This window comes from Momordica charantia (assembly GCF_013281855.1).
Source record: "Momordica charantia cultivar OHB3-1 chromosome 2 unlocalized genomic scaffold, Mcharantia_2.0 BLBB01000002.1, whole genome shotgun sequence".
In the NCBI taxonomy this organism is placed as follows: Eukaryota; Viridiplantae; Streptophyta; class Magnoliopsida; order Cucurbitales; family Cucurbitaceae; genus Momordica; species Momordica charantia.
The window spans coordinates 8,010,076-8,023,947 of NW_028275160.1; the positions used below are offsets into that span (position 1 = coordinate 8,010,076).

Below are 13,872 nucleotides of genomic sequence, written 5' to 3' on the forward strand. Positions count from 1 at the left end.
CTGTGGTTAAAATTTTAACATGTACGAGAGAGAAATGTGAAATAAGAGATGCTATGTATTTTCTTTTTTTAAATAAAGATCTATCAAATATTTAGGGACGGTTAAAAGCAACATAGGTGTTGAATAATAGTAAGCACTTTAAATATTTTTATTATATATATATATATTATCAAAATCATTGTTATTGTTCTATATTCCAAACAAGTTATTATATCTATTGATGGATTGATATATACATCAATTTTTCTCTCTATATATATACATATACAGTTGTAGGTGCATATATTAGAGCCTAATATTAAGGTATAATCCTTTACTTCTTCCTTTTTGTTTACAAAATATAGAAATGGATTCAAATAATGATAAATATCAGTCCATCTTAGTTTAGCTAGTTAATAAATTGATTAAGATATATATTAGTAACATTCTCTAAAAGTTAATAGTTCAAACTACCGACCATCATATATGAATTATATATAATATTAAAAAAAATGATGATGCATCATGGTTTATTTGCTTCGAAGTACTGCGCTCTTTTTGATGAATTTCATGAGTATTATAGAAAATAAAAGTTGTGTTTGATAACCTTGGGAGGAGACAAAACACTTTAATATAACAATGGAAACTCATATTCAAAAGGTTCAAGTCTACCGGTCCGTTAGGATGCCTCAGCTGCATACATCACTGCACTTTTGACACCTATCGTGATGATAAACGGCTCATCTCACCGTGACCTTCTCTTTCATTCTCAAAACTTCTGTCGCTCCATCCCCACAAGGGTAGAGAACCCATCGCTGTCTCGGCTGTGCTACCGGAGGCTCTGGGGAAGTCGGATCTACATGCCACACTCCATCTTTCTTCCCAACGAGCCCATTTTTTTTTTTGATTTGGAAGACGGGCGTTGCGTTCGAAAGGCATGGTTGCCACCTTAATGCACGGGACAGTGTGAGTCATTGGTTACCCACTAAATATTTAATTTAATCTAAAATGTTATTAATTAATTTGTTAAAATTGGGTTAGAATGAGTATTTTACAATATTATATCTTACATGCCTTCATTTTCAAAAAAAAATAAAATAAGTTTATAACGTATTTATCAAAGTTTTTTTTAAATATAATTATGTATTTTAAAATTTTGGATTCAAAATCTCAAAATACTGAAAACATAAAAAAGAAAAAAATTTAAAATATTGTTTACAGAATTTCCAATATTTAGATTAGTGTATCGGATCCTTTTCAAAAAATAACCGTGTGAAACAGATATTTATTGAATCTATTTGATTCAGTAAATCTCAAAACATGAAACATCATTTTAATTCTCTACTAAACAAACCGTAAATTTTCCATTTTTCTTCATTACCCACGAAAATAGTGCTTCATCACCAAAATAATCCCTTAATGATGAAAAATTAATGGGTTAAACATAGAGTGAAATAATACATTTTCTTATACTTATCAATAAAATTACTTTTAGAAAAAATTCTAAAAATAATTACTTTTAAATTCACATATTTACCCTCTAGTAATACGATTGCTTATTTTACTAGTAATTAATTTTTCAATGTTATTCATATATAGATAAGTGACGTCTAGTAAATATTTGTTATTGCTAAATGGACAATTATAATGGTAGCTCGATCCAACTCATTAAATACCTCTAATTATTAATCTAAGGGTGGCCTATGGTGTCTAGAAAGATGAGAAATTGAAGTTTTGGATATCTAAGAATAAGAATAATTGCACTTTCCATATGGACTTCTCCAAGAACTACCATTATATATAAAAACAAAAGGCTACACATTCTAATTTCTATTGGTCTAAGAAAATAATTCTTACAACATTTATAATTTTATCTAAATTCTTCTTTATTATTATCCACATAATAGCCATTAATTTTGCATGTGGTGAAATCTATTAAGACCAAGTTGAGTTTTTACAAATAAATAAATAAGTAAAATAAAATAAAATATTGAATTTTGTAATTTAATGTACTGGGGGCTCTAAATATAATATATATAATTGTATCTCCAAGCTTTTGGTCATTTTTAAATTTTGTACCTTTGGAAAATTTTCAATTGGATGATTTATATATTGATTGTTTCAGTCAAGTTTTTACTGTTACAGAATGTTAAAAATTTTGGACAAAATGATGATGATGCGGTGTAAAAATATATTTTATTAACCGAGTTGAAAATGTCTTGTAATTTGCTCACTCGAAAAATCGAAAAGCCTACCCAATTCTTGTAACTTACTCGTAATGATTTACCCCAATTAGAATGGCTTGTTTAAAAATTTTAAAAGATTAGAGACAATTTAGAAAACAACACAAAGAATAGGACTAAAAATAATCAACTCAAAAATCACCTGTAATTTCATTCTCAAACATTTGGGCATATTTGAAAATCACTTTTGTCCCTTTTATTTAAAATAGTAACGCTTGACAAGTGATTTTAAAAAATGGCAAAAATCATTTTGACTCACCCTCAAACATATCTTAAAAGCGTTCTAAATTAGTAATTCTTTCGGAAATTGCGTCTCCTTTTAAAATGGATGGAGGATATGGTTGGGTTGTAAATGCTTAGGCCTGGCTCCTACTTGAACTAGGATTTCAATTATTTGTTGAAGAGAGTTTTGTGTGCGTGGATCCATTGCATTCTCACTTTTGCCCCTCTTATCGATCAATTCTCATTTTAACTACCATTTTATTATTAGTCTTGAATTTGTGAAGTTCTCAGTTAAAAGAAATTTAGCATAGCACAACAGTAATTGGCATCTACTATTTTTTTTGGTTCCATTACACCAATTATTGTGCTATAAAAAAAAAGAATATTAAGAAATTTGGCTTTGTATTTTTAGGAAATTTGAGTTTGTAGAACTTGCTCGGTAAAAATTATAAGCTTTTCTTTCAAAAGTTGGAATAATTTTTTGTAACACCCCAGTCACAGGATCCAGATCAGGGTTCGGCATCCTGGGCCAAGGGCATTACATATGGTATCAGAATGCAACATCTCTCAGTTCGATGTGGTTTGAGGACGAACCAAGTGGAAGTTGGTGAGCATGAGACGTGCAAGTAGAGATGAGGGGTACATGATTAAAACGGTACCATATTCAAGAGAGAGGGATCCAAAGATCATGAAAATATGGTTAAGAAAAGCTTAAAAGAATTAATAATCATTACATATACTAACAAAATGCACCTTCCTTTTAGTGACTCAATCATAAGAACTCCAAAATTAAGATAAAATGATGCAGGAAAATATCGGGGACAATTAGGCACCACATCTTGAACCTGAGGCGTTACGTCTTTAACTGATACAATTTATGGAGTTAACAAAGTAAGTTTACTCATGCATACCAAATATAGACATAATTACAAAAATTGCCCTCCTTTCAAAATCTAATATAATTTTACCAATTCAATTATGAACAAGAATACACACGAGTCCATCGGTTAAGTCAAAATGCAAAAAACCATGAGAAATTTTATAAGGTATTTGATATTCCTCAAATATGAAATTCGAACCTAGCCAGGACAACTTTATTTGATAAAGAACATTAGGCCAAAGTTGCATGGTCGGTTAAGAACCATAACTCTAATCTCGCAGTATTCATCCTAGAATTTCTATGATTCATATAAAATCAAATATCTATTTTACCAATCACTCACACTTTTTGTCAAAAAAAAAAAAACATAACTCAACAGTAATTAACATATATCTCCAACCGTTGTGAATTTTGTCCCCATCTCACACATGTTGTAATAAAAAGGAAAAAAAAAATCAATCATATTTTTTATTGAAAAGTTTATAAACTCATAATTAAAATCACTTAACGCACCTATTAAATTACCTGAATAAGTAGTTCTTTGTTTAAATTAATTATTAAATACTCACTTATAAACTAGTTATTAAATTAATTCCAACAATTCAGTTTCAAATACATGGTGGCAAAAACTTTTATCCCAACACACTAGGAATAATTGAAAGCTAATCTACTTTATCCCCAACAGATTTCACTTTTGATTTCACTTTTTGTTATTTCGTATATAGGTGTAGGCCATGGAACCATTAATTTGTGCCAAAAAAAAATGAAAAAAAAAAGACTTTTAAAAAGTTCAGGTAATATTTAAGGTCTTCAACATGGAGCAAGATTTTTGCATGTATAACTTTTTAAATTACTATAACCATTTAAAGAAATAGGAAATTGTTAGTACATAGTGAGATTTTATCATATTTTTTTTCCTTTTAAACTTTCATTTCTTACTTATTTCCACCTTATAATGCCTAGATCAACATGTATGCGCTATCAGAGTCATATCATTTTCCTACTACAATAATGACAAATAATTATTCGGTATAAAGTTTGAAAACTAAAATAGACATTGTGAAATTTTAGAGACCAAAAAATAATCCTGTGAGATTTTAATATTCATCCGTTGGACCTACATGAACTTTTCTCTAAAGATTTAAGAGCCTAGTCGATAGAGAATTTGGATTCTGTTTTTTAACATATATTTTGACAAATTTGTTTTCAAAAACTAATTTTTTATTATGTGATCCAAACAGTGGAAATTCTGAAAACAATTTTCAGTGTTTCTAAATTCTAAATTTAAAATTTTAAAAATGTAAGATACATTAAAAAAGATTTTAAAAATTTTTATAAATATTATAAATTCATTTTATTTTTGTTAAAATTAAAATATTTAAAACATAATATATAATAAATTACATAATATTATAAAATAATAATTATACAAAATTTATAACATGTATGTTAATAAATTAATTAATAACATTTTAGATTGAACTAAATATTTAATTGGTAACTACCATGCTTTACAAATATATTACTAAACACACCTTGAACAATTGTTAAATTGAGATTCAATTTTCAAATATGCTACCACACAGGTATTCAAAAACACTAAAAACATGAAAATACAACTTTGGATTACATTGAATCCATTTTTTTTTTAGATTTCTAGTTTCGTGACGCAGAAAAATGCTGAAGGGTGGAACTGAACTTCATTTGAAACTAAAAGCAAATACATCCAATATAATAATTATTCCAAAATCTGAATAATGGAATAACACTACTATTCTAAGGATTTCATGTCATTAGGATATATTCTCAGAAGTATGGTTCCAAGCATCTATATATGAAAAAATAATAATAATCTGTAAATTGGAAATTAAAAGAGAAAAATAAAAAAAAAAAAAAAAAAAGAAGTACCCCCTCAACCAAGAAAAATCCACCCACACAGACCCCAAAATTGTTCAGATGATCTAGCTACAGCAGTCTAATCTCAAGCATGACTCCAACAGAGAAAAATAATAATGTTATCAAGCCATATGATTCAGCAAATAAAGATTCAGCTAAGCACAACTTAAATAAGTTCTGTTACAAAGTCAATATATTGATGGCTAAGAGATTTGTGTTCTGAAGGCTCAGATTTCAGTTTGATAGGTTGGTGGTAAGGAAATGGCCATACCCTTAATTTTCTCAAGATGAACCATTGACTTCTGCAGCAGCTGTGGCATTCATGTTTGTGTCCTGATGCTGTGGTACAGAGTAGTATCCACTATACCCACCATAACCTTGCCCTCCATAGCGCCCCCCATTCCATTGGTTGTTAGAATCACCTCTCCACTGCCAATATAAACTCAAGTATTAGAAGAGAATGATAGAGGAAAAAAGGATTGTTTTCTATTTGTTGCAACCAAAGAAGGAGAAAAGGGAATGTATGAAATCGTTGATGATTGTCATCAAAGGGAAAAATAAGTTTTGATTATTGCTCCTAAGAAAGGTACAGTGTGAATCAGGCCATGAAATATTCAAGTTTGATCATTTTCTTACTATTTTCTCCTGTAATTTTGTTTTAGGTCCATATTCCTTTTGTACAATAATTGCCAGACGACATGCTCGTCGGATGTTGGAGTATCAATGTATCCAAGAATGATCCCTGCGTACTAAGGGATAAGAAAATTCCTACCGTCCACCACTAAGTTTTTGACGTGTTTAGTTTTTTGAAAGAAAATAGCCTCTCTCCGTTCTCTTCTCCCATTTGTCAAAATCTCAGTGGTGGGCAACGACTGCGCAGTCATCAGCAGGAAAGGTCCAATGTATCCAATAGTGTATTAACAAGTGTCATAGCTCTATACGCACAATCATCAAAGTCCATCCCTACTCTTAATTTCTACAGATCCTAGGCCATACGCTAACAACTAATAATCTAAAAACACACACAAAGACGAGTAAAATGAAACAAATATTTGAAAAGAAAAATAACATTACGAACCTGCTTGTTCCCTGTACTTCGACCCCAAGAAAGACGAATTGTTTGCTTGCCGATTACAGTTCCATTCAATCCCTGTATTGCATCCTCAGCATTCTTTCTACAAAATACGAAAAAAAAAAGTATGCAAAGATAAGTCATGTACTTGTTCACTTGTACCCACGATTACATAGTTTTTAAGGAAAAAACCCATACTTTTATCCATGTAATTGGATGATTGAGTCAGTTTTAACCAAACTTGAATAAGTATCAAAGCAAGACTCTGTTTAGAAGACTATCAACAAATCACCTAAAATCTAGCCAATAAAACACTCAAAATCCAACCTAACTCCTTGAGGCTTCGTTGGGAACTTGAGACATAAGAATGAGGCTTTGTTAGCCAAATGGTTGTGGCAGTTCCTTCATAACCTAACTCCTTGAGGCCCAGGATTATCGTGAGCAAGTATGGACTGTAGGCTCAAAAGAAATTCCTCTAGAGCCAAATGGTCTCCCTGAACCTCTCCATGGGGGCTTCCTTCTCCATGATGTACCTCCAAATCCATGGATCGTGACTTGTATAATTGTAGGACGAACTCATTTGGAGATGTGTATGAATTTCTCCATTTTTTAAGCTTGTTGTCTATTCTATCAGAGCAATGGGAGCCTAAAAAAAGATGAAGCGGAACAATGTATACCACCAAGGGGAAGCCCGAAATAATCACTTGATTAAGAGCCAACCTTGCAATCAAATCTATCCGCAAAACTTTAAGGGTTGAATCATTAATCAGCAATATTTATCCCCAATAATTCTAATTTCACATGGTTAATACTAATTTTTTAAGCTTCCTCAAAGATCTCATTTTTTTAATTAGAAAACTAAACTTTCATTGAGGAAAAAGAAAGAATACAAAAGGACCTAAATGATTGATGGATACGGGAGATATCCCCAAACAAAACCCCTTGGTAAGACGAATAAAGGATCATTGAGAAGGGAATCTATTAAAGCAATCCACCATAACGATGAAGAGGAATAAATAAGAGGGAGCCTCCTTTTCTCCTTGTCGAAGACCACTGATAGCTAAGAGTTTATCTCTTGGCTTGCCATCAATGAATGCTCCAACTCCAACTTATGAGCAATCTAACATATAGTTGCAAACTTAAACTAATTAAAAAAATAAGTTGGAATTTTCCCTCAAACTTTTGGCTTCATTTGGTATCATCCTGGAGATAACAAAAGCTGGCTTCCTGAAATCCTATGTGGTTTGGCGGTTAAGAAATAAAACTAGAACGCTTAGGCTAAGTGCTTCAAGAGCTTTTCTTTGTTGAATGAAACAAACTATAGGAATTTTTTTTTTTAAATGAAAAGTCTAGTCTTAATCGAGAAGGATGAAAAAAAAAAATACAAGCCACCTTAAAAAAGGAAAATCCCAGCACAAAAAAGCCAAAACAAAAACACGTTTTGTAGATACAAAAAAGGGATCCAATCAATAATAAGGGTAAAAGAATAATTACAGAACTCCTTAGAGTGATAAAGAATTTTGTGATTTTTGTGCGATTGAATGGTTTACAGCTTCAAACTAGAGTGTCTTACACAACATATTATGCAACTATTCTGATTCTATAATCAATTTAACTTAGATTGAAGGAGCTTTGTATGATCCTTCTTCTATTGGGCATGGGAATTTAGGCTGTTCCTTGTTTATTTCTTTATTGATTTCTAATCAAACAAGAAAAAAAATGAAATTATAAACAAGAAAACCACCCAAGTGAAAGCCAGGGACTAAGAAAGAAAGTACTAAGATGTCTATCCTACATTTAATTCTTGGGAGATTTCCTAATGGCTTGATAGCACCGCCTTGCAATGATCAAAATTTTCTGAATCTGGACTAAAATGATTGCAAAAAACTTGGTAAAAAGAAGTTCAGCTCCACGTCAAAAAGCCATGTGACTATGTCCTCATTTAATTTGGCTATTCTATAAAACTTCAAAGTTCCTAATAAACTAGGGGCTGGAGGTCAAGTGCAAGATGTTGGAATCTTTCAAATGTCAACATAACCTTTCAGGGTGGGAACAGACATGCGTGTATTTTTCTATAAAAGAAGGGGCTTATTGCAAGTATTAACATAATGAACATCGAAATCAACTTTTGCATAAATAGAAGCTAAAAAGAAAAAAGAAACAAAATAAAAAATAGGGTGAAGAATAAGGGCGTATGTCAATGAGTGATTGCATGATAATGACAACCAATACAAGGTCGATCATCAATAAGTAAATCAACAGTTACCATAAGAAGTAAAATAGTAATGGTAACAATAACAAAATCAATAAGTAGTTAATGGGTTTTTAAAAAAATGTTCTACTGGCCATTACTTTTTTAAAATTTATATCTACCACTATTTTTATAAGCCTCAACAGTACTCCCGTACCCCCAAATATCTCCACAAAAGTATGATATTGTCCGCTTTGGACATAACTCCCACGGCTTTACTTTTGGTTTCACCCAAAAGGCCTCATACCAATAGATATGTTGTCCTTTACTTATATATCATGCATCAGTCCCTTCCCTAACCAATATGGGACTTTGTTTGCACTCTTTTACCAACCCAACACAAAATTTCCTAAAAGAAGACACAGGCATATAGTGATATAGGACATAAATCTTATACCCAATATGCAACTACTACGGCAAGCAAAAACAGGTTGTTATTTCACGGGTCAATACAACATGGGCCTGAGTGACCTTCCTATTTTGAAACCCCTGATTACTTTTTAAGATATAAAGATCAACATGGCAGCTGCATGTTTAAAAACAGAAAGCTCCACAGAGGAAGAATACCTGTTGGCAAATTGCACAAATCCACATCCTTTTCCAATGGGAATTTTGACGGAGACAATCTCACCAAATTTAGAGAAAGGTTGCCTGAGATCTTCATCACTAACGTCAGAATCAAGGCCGCCAACAAATATCTGAAGTATCACAAGTTATTTAGGTATGTGTAGGCAAAAATAAAATTAATATAGGACAGGGAGTGCTAGACTAACAGTCGTATTGTTTGACTCGCCATCTGGTTGTGAACCCTGAACAGCCATGCCATTTGCATGCCCACCAGCCAATACCAAAGCTAAACAAAATGAAAAACAAAAATCGGCATCAGAGTTAATATCTTGTATCAAATACAAGTTGAGAACACATAAACTACATTTTAGTCACCCCTTATAACTTCAAAATAAATTAATAACATCTTCCGCACAAGAAATAGAATGTAAACACGAGTTCAGCTTTGCCAATGTGTAAAACCCATTCGTGAAAAGAAAATATTACTTGGACAGATACCAAAAGAACCATGCACATAACAGATGGAAATACCAAACTTTAAGTAGACATACAGCGAAAAAACATTAATACTGGCCAGAAGGTTAGCCTTAGCTCCATAAACTTCTTGAAAAATGATGCTTCTCTTATCCTTACAACAGGACGGAAAAAGAAAAAGAAGAAAAAAATATATATACATACTTGTCATCTAAATAATAGTACTAAAAAGTCGCAATACCATCTAACTTGCATGTCCAATAATAAAGAATAACGTGGCAATAAGCATGACAAATAGAATAGTAGATCCACAGACAATATCACTGATATCCATCGACTAGAAAATCAATATTGTTCTTCATATATATACACATATATTTGTGTGTATTATGTATATCAATATTATAATATCAGTTAAAAAGTCTTATCTTTTTGTTTTGCTTTCTTTTTGTTCTCTTCTCACTCCTTTTGGATTTTATATCTTTGAACAATTTTCCATTTCATCAATCAATGGAAAGTTCATTTCTTGTTAAAAAAAATATCAGTTAAAAAGTCATAATAAATATGTTCTTGTCTCTTATAATAAAAAAAAAAAATCAATATCGTTGAAATGGCTTAGCATTTATAGGGAGAAAGATTCAGTGAAACAAAAGGAACTGAGTTAAGAATGCATATACTGTACAGTGTTAACATAACAGATTTCGTGTTCTAAGAGTGTTCTACTTGTATAACAAAATATATCCATTGCTAAAGATAAACCCCCAGCTTCAGAACCATCACCCTTTTTCCGCTGAACTAATTCTAAAGGACTATTTTTAGTATGTGTGCACACGTGGCTAGGGACAGGGGCATATAAGCCCATGCATCCATCGAGTATGTAATAGAGATAGATTATGATGATTTGCGGTTACCTACAAAACAACGACAGCCATCAGTGATGCCAGAAGAACCAACTAACCTTGTGAAGAATAACCTTGTTGATATCCAGATGCTTTCTTTGGTGTTGCAACACCAATGCGCATGGGTCTACTTGAACAATAAACTCCATTCATTTCAGTCATAGCCCTTGTCCTTTCATTTTCATCACCAAACCTGACAAATCCATAACCTTTGGAACGGCCAGAATTTGAATCGATAACCACCTTTGCCCCTTTAACAGACGTGAATCTACTAGAAAAAGTTTCTTGCAACATAGCATCAGTTACATCAGCAGCCAAGTCACCAACAAATATAGATAGGTCAGAGCCAGTGTCCGGTCGCCTATCAGTTGCACTAAAGGTTGCCCAATTGAGACGGAAAGGCAGCTCTGTGTTTGGCATGATAGCACCATTATAATTCTGCAAGACTTTATCAGCTGTAGCATGTGAATAGAATTCAACAAATCCATAGCCCTCAGATTGACCAGTTTGCTTATTGCATATAACCTTAACAGAGAAAACCTGCATGTTCATGAAGCAAAAAGAAGAGAAACACTTTAGTCACAACTAATAATCAAAAAATATGTCCTTGACAGAGACCGATTTAGATGGAAATAGACAAGAGAAACATAAAAGACAGTCTGCAGCTATCCATCTAAACACTGACCGATATAAACCAGAATCAGAAGTAGGCAATATGTAACTCAAAAAGGCTGCACAAATGAATTAAAAATAATGGTAACCATACATTACCGTACACAATAATTCATTCAAAAGAGTATATAAATATATACAATGACACTGAAGAGCAAACATACTGTTTAAAGAAATTAATTCATGAATTACATTTTAAGACAAGAAACTCTGGAAAGAATGAGCTCAAACTCAAAAATACAAGTTATTTTGAATTAGAACCAATATGTATCTCTTGAAATCATGAGGAAAGGAAGCAGAAATTTTAATTGCATTACAAAGGGCATGGATGAAGTGGAAGATAGCTGTCATGTTTCTAGCTGCTACAAATCAAAGCTTATTCTCCCAACTACTCCATCTCAAATTCCATACAATCAAATAACGATTAGATGTAATGCTAAACATCCTAATCTAAGAACTACTTAGGTATGAAAATGACAATTACTTAGTTATGGACCGAAATGTCATTAATTTCACTTAAATTAACTGTGATTTTATTGCCTCTCTCATTAAAATGCTAAGGATCATTGAAGCATCAAAATAAGGACAGAGGTATAGGAATTAAAGCACATTCGAAAATAAAAATTTCCAGTGCTAGCCTCATTAGTTATGGATGGAGAAAGAGAGATGTTCATACTTCATACATAAATAAATCAGACTAGGATTTATCCCCTCTTTAGTAACCATTCTTCTCCCATGGGCTAAACTCGTTTTGGACCACCAAATTCACTTTCTTAATGAAAGTAAAAGATGCAGCAATAATAACGTCCAACAACCACAGATTGACAGACTTCAAATCTATTCTAGAACGCATAAGCGAAAATAAAGTAAAAATCCGATTGATCTCACTACATCACGTCTCAAAACGATCTAACAGGAACTCGAAGAACAATTACAGATTGAGACTCATTCAAAAAAACTGAATACGAGAAGTAAATTAAACCTCGCCAGTGTGAACGAAACAGCTATGGAGGTAGGTCTCATCCATCCACGGCTGAAGGTCGCCAATCCAAAGCGTCTTAACCTCGTCCGTTGACCCCTGCAGTCTACGAGGGCGCTGCGGCTGAGCTTGCTGTTGCTGTTGCTGCGGCTGCTGCTGCTGCTGTTGATAAGGATGGTGAGAATAAGCCATGTAATGCTGAGGAGGATACATCATCATCTGCTGTTGTTGCATCATGGCCATGGCGGCGGCGGGGTACTGCATCGCCATCCATTGCTGCTGATACTGCTGTTGTTGGAACCATTGGTGGTGGGGGTGTGGTGGCTGGGGATTGAGATCAGCACCGTTGGAAGGCTGGGCCGCCATGATCTCCTCAAGAGTTGAAGTCTCTCCGCTCCGCCGCCCTTCTTTTTTGGTTTTTTAGTTAATCTCTCTCTCTCTCTCCGGCGATATAGACGGCAACGGCGGCCCTGGTTGGATGTGAGAGAGTGAGACCAGGTTGGAGAGAGAGGCTGCTGAAGAAGAAGAGGAGAGAGAGAGAGAGAAAGAGGAAGAAAATGGGGATTGTGAGAGAGGCTTTATTGTGAATGGTAGGTTCGAATAAAATAATATTAGAGGAGAGAGGAGAGAGAAGGGGCGGTCGTCCGCGGCGGTGGACGGCGGTCGACGGGTGGTGGCGGAGTGTCCCGTTCCGTGTAAAGGAAACGGCGTCCGTAACACCGCGTTTTATTGCCGACGTGTCCGTGTTGAAGGTGGGACCCATCAGGGTGCTCTTTCTTAGTCTTTTCTAATCATTGCCCTTCTGCACTAATTTTTACCGAAATCATATAATATAATAAAGTAATGAACACACTTTTTTTAAGTTTTCGCTTTTAATTTAGCCCCCCCTTAAACATTATATATGAGGTTATTTCTTTTTTCAACTATATAGAATTACAATTACGAGGCTCATAGTTATTTGGTTACGATGTCAATGGTTCGGCATGACATATATCTTCAATCAAAAAGTTGTGAATTCGATCTTCTACCCTGACGTGTTGTATTCAAAAAATAATGATCTAATTCTTCATTATGCAGTGAAGGGTTCCATTAAAATTCTTAACTACCGTATTTGACGATATAGTTATGTTAATTCAACCACAATTTTTTGTCCTGATGTTAATTCAATGAAAATTTTTTGTCCATTCCTTGGATTTTTTCTCACTTCATTACAGTGATCGAGATTTTGTCTATATACCTAAAATCATTCGGATCAATTCAAGTACATAAGTGTTAAAAAATGTACTAAAATTTAAAGTTTCATTTGATACCATTTCATCTTTTATTCTATGTTTTTAAAAATTATTAAGCTTAGAAACATATTTGTTACTTTGTTTGTTATATAGTTTTTATAAATATTTTAAAATCTAGGCCAATTTTGAAATTTAAAAAAATGAGTAATTTTCAAAAACTTAATTTATTTTTTTAAATTTGACTAAGAATTCAAATATGTTTCCAAAAGAGATGAAAAATTACTAATGAAATGGTACAAAAACATAAATTAAAAAATTAAAAACGAAATAGTTACAAAACAGCCTTAAAATATTAAACGATATAATGATTTATATTAGTTATTGGTTCATTTCCATCCTTTGCTAAAAAAATGGATGACTACCTCTTGTCTCTAATTGTTGGGATTGGTAGAGCCAGATCGACGTTGAAACGAGTCGAAATTTAATTGGGACGAAGAGGGATGAAA

The 13,872-nt window shown here is 32.9% G+C and overlaps 1 protein-coding gene across 1 annotated transcript; it reads right to left on the minus strand.

The window, feature by feature from the left end:
* Positions 1 to 5,323: 5,323 nt before the first annotated feature.
* Positions 5,324 to 12,701, minus strand: RBP47B (RNA-binding protein 47B). The gene is made up of 6 exons (XM_022292908.2): positions 12,138 to 12,701; positions 10,543 to 11,023; positions 9,317 to 9,396; positions 9,111 to 9,241; positions 6,299 to 6,395; positions 5,324 to 5,649 (listed from the first exon to the last, which is right to left on the minus strand). The coding sequence occupies exons 1-6, from the start codon at positions 12,498 to 12,500 to the stop codon at positions 5,503 to 5,505; spliced, it is 1,299 nt and encodes a 432-aa protein (XP_022148600.1). The 5' UTR covers positions 12,501 to 12,701; the 3' UTR covers positions 5,324 to 5,502.
* Between the last annotated feature and the right edge of the window lie 1,171 nt (positions 12,702 to 13,872).